The sequence below is a fragment of the Atractosteus spatula genome, chromosome 5, assembly GCF_055471065.1.
Source record: "Atractosteus spatula isolate fAtrSpa1 chromosome 5, fAtrSpa1.hap1, whole genome shotgun sequence".
In the NCBI taxonomy this organism is placed as follows: domain Eukaryota; kingdom Metazoa; phylum Chordata; class Actinopteri; order Semionotiformes; family Lepisosteidae; genus Atractosteus; species Atractosteus spatula.
The window spans coordinates 21,009,913-21,024,906 of NC_142710.1; the positions used below are offsets into that span (position 1 = coordinate 21,009,913).

The 14,994-nt window shown below is 36.5% G+C and overlaps 1 protein-coding gene across 1 annotated transcript in view; it reads left to right on the forward strand.

Annotated features, from left to right (window-relative positions):
* The first annotated feature begins 989 nt into the window (after window positions 1–989).
* Window positions 990–14,994, forward strand: part of arid5b (AT-rich interaction domain 5B) — a 68,838-nt gene continuing 54,833 nt past the window's right edge. Inside the window, exons 1-3 of the mRNA XM_088917485.1 lie at window positions 990–1,044; window positions 1,348–1,602; window positions 8,389–8,623. Coding sequence (XP_088773611.1) covers window positions 1,024–1,044; window positions 1,348–1,602; window positions 8,389–8,623 — 511 coding nt within the window. The 5' untranslated portion in view covers window positions 990–1,023. The remainder of the gene's footprint in view (window positions 1,045–1,347; window positions 1,603–8,388; window positions 8,624–14,994) is intronic.

Below are 14,994 nucleotides of genomic sequence, written 5' to 3' on the forward strand. Positions count from 1 at the left end.
AAGGCCAGCGTATGCTTTTAGGTTGATGTAATTAACACAAAGCACTTTTAAACATTATGAACCGCAGTTTCACCGACCCATAATGCTACCTAAAAGGGACTGTACGCACAGCTTAAAACGTCATTTCTATTTATTTTCCTAGCGCAGTCTATATACAGGCATTCGCTGCCTGTCACGCTCGTTAAATATTCATGTTCATAAGCATAATGGCAGCAGTTCGCCGTTGTCTGTTGTTGTTTCCATATCTCATGATGCCTGTCTATGCTGTGCATTTATTGCCTCTTCCCCACGCCGCCCGCTCCTTGTCGCTACTAATACAGCCCTATCTCCATAAGCAAGCATGATCGATACTCTACAGTCATATTACAAAGAAGCTAACTGATTAGGGTACGCAGTAACGCCCCGGTACTATAAAACGTTCATATCCAAAAACTACTGCACACAAGTCAAACTCTAATCTAATACAGTACACGCATTCGAGAAAATAGGAAGAGCGCCCCTCAATCTCTGCAGGAAATGTTCTTTCTATTATACATATACAGACGTCCTCGCCACAGGTCCTGCTAGACACATATCACGATAATTATGAAATAAGGTCTCGCAAAGTCAAATGTTCCAAATACTTAATACTTGCGGGCGCTCGGCGTAATTCAAACCCACGTTTCTTTCTTTTGACAGCAAAACCTGACGCGTTAAGAAGGACTCGAATTTTAAAACAAGAATACTACGAGCAGATATCTGCCGGATCCCGGCGGCACATCTGCCATTTAGAATTTAAAAGCCAGCGATTCGGGGGCGGAAATGTCAGAAAATGAAGGCATTCTAAACTAAACGAAGTGGGAAAATATTAGGGACCATTTTCATACATTTTGTGGCGGTTGGTTTCACAGCGTGCGAGTTTAATATTGGGAGATTTGCCGGCGTCGGACGATTATGGACTTTTCCCTTCCAGGACCGTTCGCAATCCATTCAAGCCAACAAGTTTGGAGAGAATGTTGAGTTTAATCAATTCAGAACGTCGAGATGGAGCCCAACTCACTCAAGGTATTATTATCTACTCTCCTTGTGTTTGATTTTACTATCATTTTGGGGGCGCAAATGTGGAGCTTTCGCATTCATGTACCTAGGCTACTAATTTCTGAACATCTGAAATGAATACTGTAAACTTTTAATACAAACTTTAAATGCTAGGATTTCTAAAAATATGCATTTTTTAGAAAAAAAAACCTCCAATAGATCAGATTGATGTTTAATATGCTGGCCGTATTAATGATTATTTAATGACCATGGATGTACTCATTTATTGATGAAATCATTGACTTGTTATTATTCTCGTTATTTCCGCAGTGGGTAGGCTCACCTTGCGGTTTGCACGGACCGTACGTTTTCTACAAGGCTTTTAAATTTCACCTTGAAGGCAAACCAAGAATTCTGTCCCTTGGCGACTTTTTCTTTGTAAGATGTAAGCCAGGGGATCCCATTTGCATAGCAGAGCTACAGCTGTTGTGGGAAGAAAGGACGACCAAGCAACTTTTATCCAGCTCCAAACTTTATTTTCTCCCAGAAGATACTCCCCAGGGAAGGACTGTCCGTCACGGAGAGGTGATTACAAATATTTTCTTGTTGTTATCGGTTTTCCTAAAGTTCGCCTCAACCTCATGGCTCGCATTGCATTGAAAAAAAAAATAACACCGAAGCGTTAGTGAAATATGACCTATAAGTATCTATTTTGCTTTCTATTTGCAGTGACGCACGGCACTACCGCACGTACTGTAGCATATTTACTTTCATTTAGGATTTAGGTGGACTTATCAGTTAAATCATATTGAATGATGTATTTAAGGCGTGAAACGTGCGTAGAATGAATCAAAATTCACTTCATCCTAAATATTGTTTGCTTGTTGGCAGTGTGGGGTTTAGACTGTCTGTTGTAGCAGGGGACTGGCAGATTCAAAATAGCACCTTTTGATTATGTTTAGATCTATCTCGACACTGTACTGTAAAGTTATTGTGTTCTTTTTTTCATGTTTAATATCAGCGGTGTGTAAAATAGGGCGGAAATTACGAAATGGAGGCAAAGAGAGAGATCAAAAGCGATCTGGCTGGCAGAGGCGTATTGAATAAGGTTATAAATGACAGGTAGTACAATCATAAATTCAAATCACTAGCTAGATGTGCCTGGGCGTATTTTTAAACAGACGTGTAGCTAACTAGCACAAACACGTTAAAGAGTGAGCAAAACATTCGCGCTTTAATCCATAATATATGATCTGTCAGTTTTAATTTACAGCTGAGAATGTTTTACCATGCAATCACTAAGGCTGAAATTATATAGCCTCAGACAAGAAGTATTGTAAGCGGACATTTTCTCCGCAATCGTCGAACTGCTTTCGGTCAGTAGCAATTGATTAATAATAATAGCAAGCCGATAACGCAGTCAGATGCGATGCCTTAAAGGGAGAGTGACATTTATGAAGGTTATTATGTCAGAGCGCTTCATTTTCATTTTTGTTTCCCGATATGCATGCTTGTTTGTGTTGCTGAAGAGAAAAAAATGTTAATGCGTTCTCTACACGATTGTTTAACCATATAATAGCCGGTGTGGTGAATGTACAGTATCTCTATTATTTGGATTTCTGAACTCTTTTCGTGTGATCACACAGGAATCAGATTCTTGCATGTGCGCACTCAACTGATCATTTATTTTTATACAGCCTTTTTTTTCCCAATCTGGGGATCAGGTGAAAACAGTTAAAGGTTACTAACACGTAACGTAATGTGAAGTTAAACTTGTGTCGTCTTGTCCTGGCAGTGTAAACACGTTACGATGTCAGCTTTCCAAAGAAAAACTCTCTTGTGTGCTGAGCGTTCAATGTGCTTGTTTTCTCTTAAGGAGTTGACTATCGGATTTCCATTTCTTAATGTGCAACAGGTTTCCTTTGTGTCTGTACAGAACTATCAGATTTTAAATTCACAAAATATGTGCTTATGTGAGGAGTGAGTTGTTCACTGTTGTCTGTTAAAGCCATCTTTCTGACTGACATTTGAACAGTAAAGACAATGTAACTGGTTAGAGTGGAGGAAAACGTAAGACACTTGATCTCCCATTTACTCAGATGATCCATTCCGTTCTCTATTTAACTTTTTCATCTGTTGCCTCTGGTTCCCCTCCCCCACACACCAGAAAAGCGAATTATTTGCTTTTCAAATTTATTTCGTTTACATGATTGCTGATCTGGAAATGAGATAGGCTGCCCGTCCAAGGACATTGCTTGACATTATATATGCTTAACCTAATTAAGAGGATAAAAAAGGCAAAGCGCTGCATCGTTGATGGATGAGAACTTGTCGCAAAGAATTACGTTAAGATTTCTGCATTACAGAAATGGTGTTCTTTTATATCTTAACTGTTTTGTTAATTTCACACCTCTTCTGATTTAGCACATTTGCTCTCTTTTCCATGCCCCCTAGTAAACATTATCGTACGTTGTGTACATATGTGAAGTTTTATCCGAACCTAAGATTTTAAAGGGCTTTGGAAATTAGTAGCATATGGTAAATTTAAATAATAATGTGATTTTTGGAGCAGTCCCTTACTTGTGGTAACCTGATCTCTGAATCCTACTGCCAGTCACACTGCAATACTCAAATTGAATCTGTACTTAATATACTGAGACCTAATCAATAATGTGAAACTTAATGATTTGTTGAGGAGTTGGACCAAGTCTCTGTCATGTATGACTACCAAATTTGAGATTCTGTTTCCTGCCCTTGTCAGTACAGTGTTTGCTAGAAATGTGGTGACATAATATTCTAAACTGCTCTCATCTTTCAATTTACTCTTTGTTTCTCTTCTGGTATCCACCTTCTGGTTTGTGATGACTCCTATTGGTCACAATAAACCTTTCTCCTAGGACTTGTCTTGAAGGACAAAGTTTTTTTTTTCCCTTCAGTTAATTATTAGCTTTCAGTTTAAGCACTTCACCCAGAAACTCTCTGCCCTAGTATTTTTTTTTGAAACCTTATCCTTCTATAAGACAGTGTGTAAATCAAGGAACTGTAATAGTCTTTAATATGCTAATTTAACATGTGCGCAGTAAACAGTTATGAGCACTGTGATAAAAGCAGGTAGTATGTTTCCAGATGCTTTTTTTTTTGTTGTACGCCCAGGTGATGTAATTTCCCCTCTGGCTTGAGTTAGTCATTCATTAGCAGAATAGCAGCAGCAGAAATGGCAACAAGCTCCCAGTGATCTGGTTCTGGCAGAAGGCCTATAGAATCTAACACTTTAGAGCTTAGACCTAGAGAGGGCAACATTACACTCTCATTAAGACATGTGCTGTTTTTACTTTGTTGAAGTGACTGTATCTTCTTTTCGAGGTCAGCGCCTGCCAAAACTCACAAGCATTGAACTACTTGCTGCCTGACTTAGAAAGCAGACAGACATGAACTGTCTTCAGCTTCAGGCTTGCTGGCAGCATGTAACTTCAATTTTATTGATGTTCATTTACAGCATCACATCAGCACTGTTATTATAACTATTAGTAGTGGTGGTATTATTATTATCATCAAAATTATATATTTTCCACTAACCTTTTATAATACTTTAATGCTTTCAGAAAAAGATCATGGGTATGTGTTTTTCTAGTCATATTCCACTAGACTAGGAGTATTGTCTGTATTATTATTAAGCACTAGCAATTCCTCTATTAATAATAATTAGTTTACTTTTAATTTATCTTAATTTCCTTGTTACATCACGCTGATTGTTGATTTGTTTTTATTTGTAATACAAATGGTACAATTGAATCAAGATAATTTTCACATTTAAATGACACAAGATGTAGCTAGCCATTGGTTTTCATAGACTAAATATATATGTATACAGTAGCTGGAGGATTAAAAAATGTCTAAATGGGTTTCCAAAAATGGTAGTGCAGGTTTAATAACTAGGGCTAAGATGGTGCAATAACAACCTACATTTTACAAACAAAGAAGAGATAGGTTCAGAAGAGACTGTACAGTTTCTGGAAGTTTTGGTCTTGCTTGAAACACTTATCCTGAAAACAGCTGGATGTGGAACAACAATTGAGCAGTATCTAATTAGTTTTCTGTTCTGTGCTATTTTTTGAATTACAAAGCAGTGTGGTTTGAGACTTGTGACTTGAACATTATTATTGCAGAAGAATTCAGTGGCACGAGTCCAGAGATCTCTCTGCTGTTTTGGCAGAAGCCCATGTTTGTATTTAAGGGTGCCCGGGATATATTTATAGTTCAAATGAGATAACCTGTTTTTGTGTTTTTAAAGTTAACATTCTTTAAAATGGAATATTGAGCAGTTAAGATTCAAAGACACTGCTTGAGACGCGCTGTTCCTGAATACAGTACACAAATGCCACATACTCAGGGTCTGATTTATTTCATGTGGGCTGTGTATGCATCACACCACATGACACAAGTCTCAAATAATGGCAGGAATCCTAAGGACAAAAACAAATCGCAACTGCTCTGTCACTCCAGTAAATTAGTGTGAAAATCTGTCTCGCAAGACTGAGTGTAAATTATTTACAGATTTTGACCTTTGGCCATATGATCATCAATGCTTATTTTCATTGTAGCTATGTAACACAAGAAATACCATGATACATTACGTATCACTTGCAGCTCTCATTAATTCCTTCAAGATGATTGCTTTTTATGTTGTTTATTGACTTGAAAGATGAATTTGCATTGATATAAACATTAATTAAACTTACTAAGATAAGCCAAAGAATGTAATATAAGATAGTGACACATCTGAGTTTACATTGTCGTCTAATACTTTGCCTAAGAATGTCTTTGACAAATCGAAGTCAGAACATTATGAAAAGGTCTATCAGTGTCTCGGGGGTTTGGTACAAGTTAGTGCATTTTGTGTATAGAATCTGTAGTTGATTTGGCTGTTGGGGTGTATTCAATTATAAGTAAAGAAAATTACTTATAGAACTTTGTAACTTTACAAAAAAGACTACTTTTTATGTCAGGCACATTTTTCATGTTACCAGGTCAATAATTCCATAGACATGCAAGCAGGTGTACAAATGTGCTCTGACCTGGGGAATTCTTGCACTGACCTCTAGGAGCAGTGAAGTGAAACATTCTCAGCAGGACACAGTTTATGGGCTAGCTGCTTTACTGCTGAGTTCTAGCCAGATAATACTTAAATTCCTCTTAATATGTAATAATAAGTTGCAGGGCTTTCCTTGTAACCCAGTGCATAACCTGAGAACCTTACCCAAATGGCATCAATTATGTAAAAATAATTAATGAATTATTTATCATGTAAATTAAAATGGAAAACAAATCAGTACTAACACTGAGAGGAAAACAAACATTTTCCAAATATACCCATAACACAGCAGCTCTGCGGCGCACAGAACATTAGTTTACTATGTTACGAATTGGATTAACAATTTTTGACCCATTTAGTTGTGTAGCAGCATGGAAACAGAAGGCTTTAGAGGGTAGATGGTCCTGTGAGGTTAGGACTAACATTTTCTTCTACCAGATCATTTTATCCATTTCTTTTACTGTCTCTGAATGCCAGCCTTTAACGGGCCAAAGAAGAGGATTGACTTTATAGTGATATTGTGCTTTCTTTAGAAGAAAGATTTTCATTGTTACTGTATACTACATTGTTTCCTGTGATGGAATTATTATAGCAATTGCACGTATATGTTCTCTTTAATTACACCCATATCATCCCATAAACACATGCGAATGATCTGAAATTACTGTTTTCTTTTGTTTCCCAGAACATTTGGAAAATACTACTTTTTGCTTTTCTTTTTTAAAGGGTGTTTGTTGTAGTACAGAGAGTCTCATTTGAGTGAATGAGAACTGCTTTCATGATTTACTGCACTTCGGCTGAAAGACAGAAACAAAAACCTTGACATGTCTTTAATAAAATCTTTAAATGGGCCTTTTCAAAGATTTTGACAAGGACTTCTCAAGAAACTTAAATTGGAAATGTTTTGTTAATTATTTCTTTTAAATCTAAAGGCCTTTTCAAGCTGCATTACTAGACATGTTTTTTGTATTAAATTAGACGGGCGTTGTAATTAGAAACAGTAAAAATATAAGGGAGGGGCCTGGAGTGTGGATTTATATTAACTCCGTAATTTCAGACACTTTTGCTTTTAGCAGTACTTTCATGAAATCATTATACCTAACTCAAAACATTGATTTTCATTTTTTAAACTTAAAAAATAATCCACTTACATCATATTGTAATCTTTACAAGAATTTATTTCTTAAGCTTGGGGCTTAAAACTGAAAGCCAAAATTATGTTTTTTAAATGAGAAAACTATTTAATACACAGTCATCTCTCATTATAATGCAATGGTATTAAAGCCTAAGAGTATTTTTTAATGAGGTGGAATCTTTGCTAATGACTAGAGGCACGGTGGTTTTACAGCTGTTACTGAGTTTAAAATATCTGCTGTTGAGGATTGCTAAACTGCAAACCTAGATTATTCAATGATTAGAAAATATGAATTAAAAAAATCAACTTTGCAGAGCAGCATGTTATTAAATGTTCTGATACTAGATACAGTATGAGAAATAAAATGGGAATTGTTCAGTATCCTAGTAAGTAGTGTGTGTAAATTTAATCAGCCTGAAAACCTGTAATCCACATTCTAGTTAAACCTTAACCTTTTACAGAACCTTCTTCAACAATGTTTGCCTTGCATTTCATAATGTCAGTGAAGGGGTTTATCCCCAAAGATAAAAAGGAGAGTGGGATTGTGATCCACATCAAAGGTATTGATGTGATCTGTTGCTACTCAGACTGTTGAAAACTTTACAGTTTAGTTTTAAAAGATTAATACATCTGCTTTCCAGATACACAAGCTTAATAGCAATCTTTTGTGATTCTAGCTTGCTTGACAACAGGTTTCTGGTTTACACACACGAGAATGCTCAGAAAGTTTAAACTGACCTTACTGTACTAATAGGTTTAATCCTCTAACACGAAAGTGTATTTCGTTGTGTTCTATAAAACATCTGCTTTAGTACTGAAGAATAAGAGTAGCAATGTAAATTTCCTTCATTTTATTTTTAATTTAAGTGTTTAGTAATCCTAGATGATGCAAAAATCCATAACTAACTGTTCATTAGGCCACTGGGTGTTGTCTTTGTAAATTACAATAATTTACATTCTGCTTAAGTAATCGTATCACCATACAGTATTTGCATTGCTTCTAGGCCGTCAATCATGAAACCTCAAGCATGCCTGTCTTTTTAAAAAAGGAGCCAATTTAAGAAATACGTGGGAATGTCGTTTAGATGAACCTATGTGTCAAACAAACCTTATGTTTATTTACTGCTGTGTCTGTTCCTCACAGGATGAGGTTATTGCTGCCTCAGAGAAAGTCATCGTGAAGTTGGACAACCTTGTGAAATGGACCAGTTCCGATTTCTCAGAATGGAGCTGCGGTCTCAAAGCGGTGCCATTAAAGCCATCTATTCAGAAGGAGCTGGGTAGAATTGGACAGAGAGAAGCCTTGCAAAAATACAGAGAGTCCACACTCAACAGTGGCCTCAACTTCAAAGATGTCTTAAAGGAAAAGGCAGAACTGGGTAATTTCTGTTTATTGCTCATTGTTATTTTCTGTACTGAAACAATTTAGAAATGTTTTCATCCGCATTAGGTAATTTTGCTATGCTAACCTGTCTGTGTAGAATATTATGGGAGATTGTGCTGTGCCTGTGCAGTATACTGCAGCTTGCGTTGCCCTTTTGCACTCTTGTTTCATTCTGAGTGTGAAGTGCCAAAAAGAGTGAGTGCACCTGCATCACGAGAAATACGCACTCTTTTTGGCACTTGCACATGGATAGGTGATGTTTGCTCCCACAAAAAGATTCACAGGCTTGTCCATCTCTGTAGAAGAAATGTAAAAGGTGAACCAGTAGACACAAATAGAAAGTAAGCGGAATTGCCTTTAATACTAAGAACGTGTCTTTAAACCAAGGGTTGTGGGAGTAGGTTGTAGAACCCCAAATGGGCTAGATTGTCTTTCACTTCTTGCTTATCTAGCAGCCCGACATCAATGGGGGGTATTCAAGGTATAGTTGTCCACCATCACTAGACTTTACCTGCATTTTCAGCTGATGTGAAACTCTTGTGATCAACACGGACTCAGATATTCATACATAACAAACTTGGCTGGATCAACTGATGGGCCATGTCTGCATAACAACATCTGGGCACCGTGACATATCCATAAAACATATCCATAAAACCCAATTACAGTCACTGGCCAATGGCTAGTTTCTGATGTATGTGCTGCACCACCAGGCTGCATGACTGTAGGTGGCAGATGTGCATAAACAGCTCTCCCCTTGTTACTTAGGCTGTCATTGTTGATGTAAACCTGGCTGATCAACTGTGGGGCAAATAATGTTGCTAATCTGCCAGCAGCAATGCAGATTGACTGGAGGAACAAACCTTTGTTCCAATTGCAATATCTCTACAGTCTTTGTTGAGCAGTGTGTGTGTGTGTGTGTGTGTGTGTGTGGAGAGCTACTAGTGATTGCCGATAATTGTGTATAAACAAATTAGATGAAATACAATAATTGCTTGGTTTGACTGTGATTCTTACCAGTTTTTGAACCAAACTATAAATGAATTATAATCAAGCATGGCAGACTATAAAAATAAATAATTATTAGGGTGTGATCAGTAATGGCTAACACTGAAGCAGGGAACTGAAAAAATTGAATGCTCGTGAGTATTATAAATCACATTTGAGCATTGTAGTTGACAATTACTAGAAAACATCCTGGAATGTGAAGAAACCACATTCAACTTTGATTTCTTATGAAGAAAGGCAGATTAAATGTCACAGTGAAAGGTTATGGTTATATTTATTTTACTGTAGTTAAGGGTGTAGTTTAAAACTATATAACATGTATTTATACTTCTCTTTAACATGCCACAATTCTTACAGAGTCCTTCGTAGTTCAGTGTAAAAGCAGCAGTGTAAGTTTTATTGGCTTATAAATGTCATTTTTTGGACTGCATTTCTATGCAGCAGATATCTGTTTGAAGCCAGGAAAATGTTCCACTACAGGTTGATTTTCAAAAGCTTGTAACTGTCATCCTACAATTATATCAGCAGAACACATTGTGTTTTTTGCTGGGAGAAATATAGAGCTCTGTCTGAGCTCCATAGCATTTTATGGTATTTATGATGCTGAGGGAAGACAAGTTTGTAATTTTGCTCTTTACCAGACATCTAGACATTTGCTCTTTAGACTAGATGCAGATAAATAATCACACAATGTATGTACCCCATATCATGTTCTGTGGAAATTTTTATCTATATTTATCTAGTAATTGATTGTTCTCTTATTTTCCTTTCCCAGGCACTGCTATGTGCAGTCACTGCTTTGTTTCAGTCCGTGGAACCAAATGTTATATTGCCCTTGAGTCGTGTCTTTTATTAGATTCATATATAGAGATTAGATGGGGGAAATCAATAATAGATGTTTTGTCAGTTACTTAGAAGTACAGCTGTGTAAAGAATCAATAGTAGAAAAGAGCAAGTGTGTTAATGGATTTATTTATTGTCAGATGTATAACCTTATTATTTGTGTATATATGTTTTTGTAATGTTAATGAGTTGTTCTTTAATGACTATATCAGCCTGTTTGTGTTGTCAGGAAACTAAATGCAGTTACTCAAAATGCCTCTGAATTCGCTGGGTAAGCTAAATATTTTGGCAGGGTACCAGGGGCCATCTCTAGCTTAAATTTGCTCTTCTTTGTTATGCAGAGAAAGAAAGGGATAATTCAGCAGCGCATTATGCTTTCAATTGCAGAAAGCAGACTTTAAAAAGCAGCGTAGCTGAATGAAATGAATCATTAATTTAACAGCCGCATGAAAGAGCTAGTAACTTTGCTCAGAGAAAGGTGCGTTAGTAAAAGCTAATTTATTATTCAGAGGTTTATTCAATTATATTAATTCCACATTAAGTGCATTCAAAATAACCCTTTCATTTAACTTGAAATATTAAACTAAATAACAAAATCAAACCATTGTCTTATTTTAATTCTCAAGTTTTAAATTAATTTTCTCCTTCATCTGTGTTGCTCCTTTTTGGTGAAAGCCAACTGCACTATTTCTTTAGTTCATGTAGAACTTTCTGTTGGTGAAGTGCTTTCAAATTTCTGTGGGGAAATCTGTGAAACACTAGAGCACTCATGTTGACAATGAAAGAGTTAAATAATAATTGAAGCAGTTGAATATAGAGGAAATATTCACCTGATGAAATCTAGTGTTTTTTAATAATTAAGGAAAGCTGTTTTTCAGTACATGATCACGTACAAATGCCATGGCAACATGCCAAGGAGAATTAAAGTGTGTCGGTAAGCTTAGATGGCTATAAAAATGTTTTCTCCAATTTGTTAGAAGAGCTCATTGGCAGAGCTGTTGTTTTTGATCAACATAAGATTTGTGATTCATTATTTGGCCTTTAAAAAGTCCAACCAGAAGACGTTTCAAGTTGAGAGAGAGATGAACTAGGGTCTGTATCAAATCAAAGTTAGTTGCATAGCTGTTCAGCTCTAAGAGTCTTTGGATTTCTGAATCTCTTGTTTTTTTTTTTCCTCTTTCTCTTCCTTGTGTAACACTGCTCTGGTGTTCTCATTCAGATAATACGTACAGTAATTAGTGTAAGAATGGCCTACCTACCCCTGTACCCAAGTGATTATTGCACTGAAGCATAGAAATGGTGTTATAATTTAAGCACCATCTCTGGGGAAACAGTGGAGCTATAATGATTTTCACACGCTAGACTTGGGTCACGATGGAGTACAACGGGTAATAATAATATTGAGGGTATCTTTGCAGATGTGATTGAAGTAATACCTTTTTGCATTTAGATTAATTGAAATTCAGTTCAGAATTTCTTTGGAAACCTGCTACCAACCCTCCTTTGTTGGAATGGTTGTTTTTGTGGATTTGTGGAACAAGTGTTTCATATCTGAATGGAGCCATGAAGGAAAGAAGGAAGAAAATATTTGGATTACCTTAATGCCTTTATCTCATTAGAGCAGTTCATGGGTGAAATTTCTTGCCCAAATTCTTCTCTAAAATAAAGGCCCCTCTGTATCTTATTAGTGAGAGTACTGTCATGTTGTCCCTTTTTGTTATCAGTCGTACTGAAAGCTCTTGAATTCAAGGAATGAAACGTTTATGTGAGGCTTTTGCTTGTTAGAACAGGAATGCTAATGTAATCCACTGAAGATACCTACTTTGAGAGGTACACAAATATGAAACTCCTTATTCGTTCCTGAATTGTTTAAAATGCCATCTCATTGACCGCAGTAGCACTATTCTGCAGATGTGAGGGTAAGGATTGTGCAAGATTTTTTTCAGAGCTGGTGAGCAGTGATGTAATCAAAACTGGCTTTTGGTTAAGAAAGAAAATGTACAGGCACAATAGCCTTGGAACCAGAATGGCTGACAGTTGTAATCCTTAACTATTGTGTGTTTTGTGAAATGAGACATCCTCTCCATTAGAAATATAGAAGGGAGCAAACCAATGAAGGTTCTTACAAAACCTTGTTGATTGCTTGCCAGAAAGACATTGGTTTGATTCTCTTTTCAGTTTTTTTTGGATTTTGCACTCTGCAACAGGTAGACCCTGCTGAACAGCATGTTTTCAAACCTTTAACAATTTGTTTAACTGCCCTCAAGAGCAAGACAACCAATCAGCCAACAGAATGTGAATAATAGCTCAAAGTGGAAGATAATATGAATGAAATTGGAAAGCTAGACAATATAAATATAAAGAAAATTAGAAATATAGAATCGATATAACTAGTAATCATGAAGAACTTGTTTTAGATGCACCAGTCTAGATCGGAAGGGAAACCTTTGAAGTTGTGTTTACAAAACTGTTTCAGAAAAAGGAAGTTTGTCTCTTTTTATCTCTGCATCAGCTCTGATATATGCAAAATATAACAGCCTTAATAAACATGCTGCTCGTTTTAATTCTGCACATATGCTGCAGTGTCCACTGAAGGAGCACAGAAATGATGTGCTGCTGAAAGGACGCTGTAAAGACTGGACAGACTGAAATGCAGCTTTACTGATAAGCTTGCTGGCTGGGCGCTTGTGTTCTAAACTAAAATGGGCCCATACCTTTTGCTCAAGAGAAAAAGTCTTGAAACATGCTAACTCATCACAAGGGCTTTGAAAGCACATATTGCCCATTTTGTTTCATGTGCAGGGATTGATGGATGGGAGTGTCCTGTTTGCTTCCAGTAAGCTTGTTGTGGAGCAGAAAGAATGAACAGTGATTTATCTGTTAACTGTGTTTGGCATGAAACCCTTTTGGATGTCAGTGCTCTGAAGGAACTGTGTTTGGCTCATGCATTTTATAGGCAGTGTTCACTGACCCTTCTGTCTCAATGACATAATACTTAAAAATGCCATTGATATCAACGGTTCAAAACAAAGATCGACGTGGTTTCGCTGACGTCTTTGCCTTGTTCTTCGGAATTGTGGCTTTCCTTGAATGTGTGTGCTGACACAGGCAAGTAGAGAAAGGAAAAAGTAAAAACAGATGACATGTTTGTGCTCACAGGCCAGGTAATTTATTCTGGTCTAACTACAAACGATTTCATATTGCAGTACCGTTGATTGTGTGTAAGAAATTGTGTTCCATTTAAAGGCAACCATAAACAAAGATATTCTTATGCAGATGCTATGAATTTAAATGAATATGTTTTAACCACGGCTCTCTGACACACGGTTACTCAATCCAATCCTCATTACTTGCAGATTGCAAAAGTAGACCCTTCACTGATGATTATTGCTTCGCTCAGTAAATGATATAAACCATGTATTTCTGGAATGCACTTCCTTTAAACTAATTTAGAAGTCCAAACATTCTGAAGTAATTAAATTAATGTTTTATTTAACATTATATTCTGCTACATTCAGCTGAACAGAATTGAGTGGTTTAGTGTTCACTCTGAGCAGTTTTTAGACTGCCTCTTTTATAGTCATCATGTCTTGATTATTTGCAGACCTGTTGGAAGTTTACATGGGCTTTTTTTCTATTATAGCACACTGATCTGTTCATATCATTAGTTCCCTTATGACTAAAGTTTGGAAGCGAGCCAAGAATTCTAAATCTGTAAGCAGTAAATTGTGTGCTGGAGTGGAATAAACTCTATTAGTTGCTAAGAAAGTATGAACAGCTTTGAACATGCAGAAAAACATGGCATATGTTTAATCATCTCATGTAAAAAAAACTTTTGTTTTTGTTGCCAATTTCTGTGGTGTTTCGGTCATTTGCAGCTCCTTGTCCTCTTTTTGTTCAGTTTGCTGTGGGATAATAGCTATGCTGGTAGACTGTTAAACAATGTGCCCGTCTCCAAGGGGTGACCTTTGAGGAAATGAATAGTTTTATTGTCTGTCCATTACTCTGCCTGGAAAAACAGTGGAGTTATTAATTTGACTTCTTCTATAACACAAAAATCCCAAAACAGCCAACAGCTTTTGTGAAACAGACTTGCAACCATAATAGTCAAATATTTTCATTTATCCGTTTTGTTTGTTTTCTATAATTTCATTTTTTCTGCTCTAAATTTCAGTTAAATGTAATGTTGGATGGCGTTGTTCATGTAATAAGTCACCCCTTCAGGCTACTACAGTATACTGCCTTTATTAATTTTAATCTGAGGGCACATGCTTTGTTTGCTGAAATACTGTGGGGCTGTTTGTGATTTCTCCAGCCTAGCTTCATTGGGTTATGGTGAATAATGACCTGGTTTTTATCTGTCAGTACAGATCAGCATAGTGTTTTTCGAAAAATCAACACCTTTCTTATGAATATTTGTAACCAATTTACAAATATATTCTTTGCCACAGGTATGAATTGACAATCTGTATTGTCTAGTCTCAAGCAGCTCTGTTTTGGAAGAATGTTGTATTT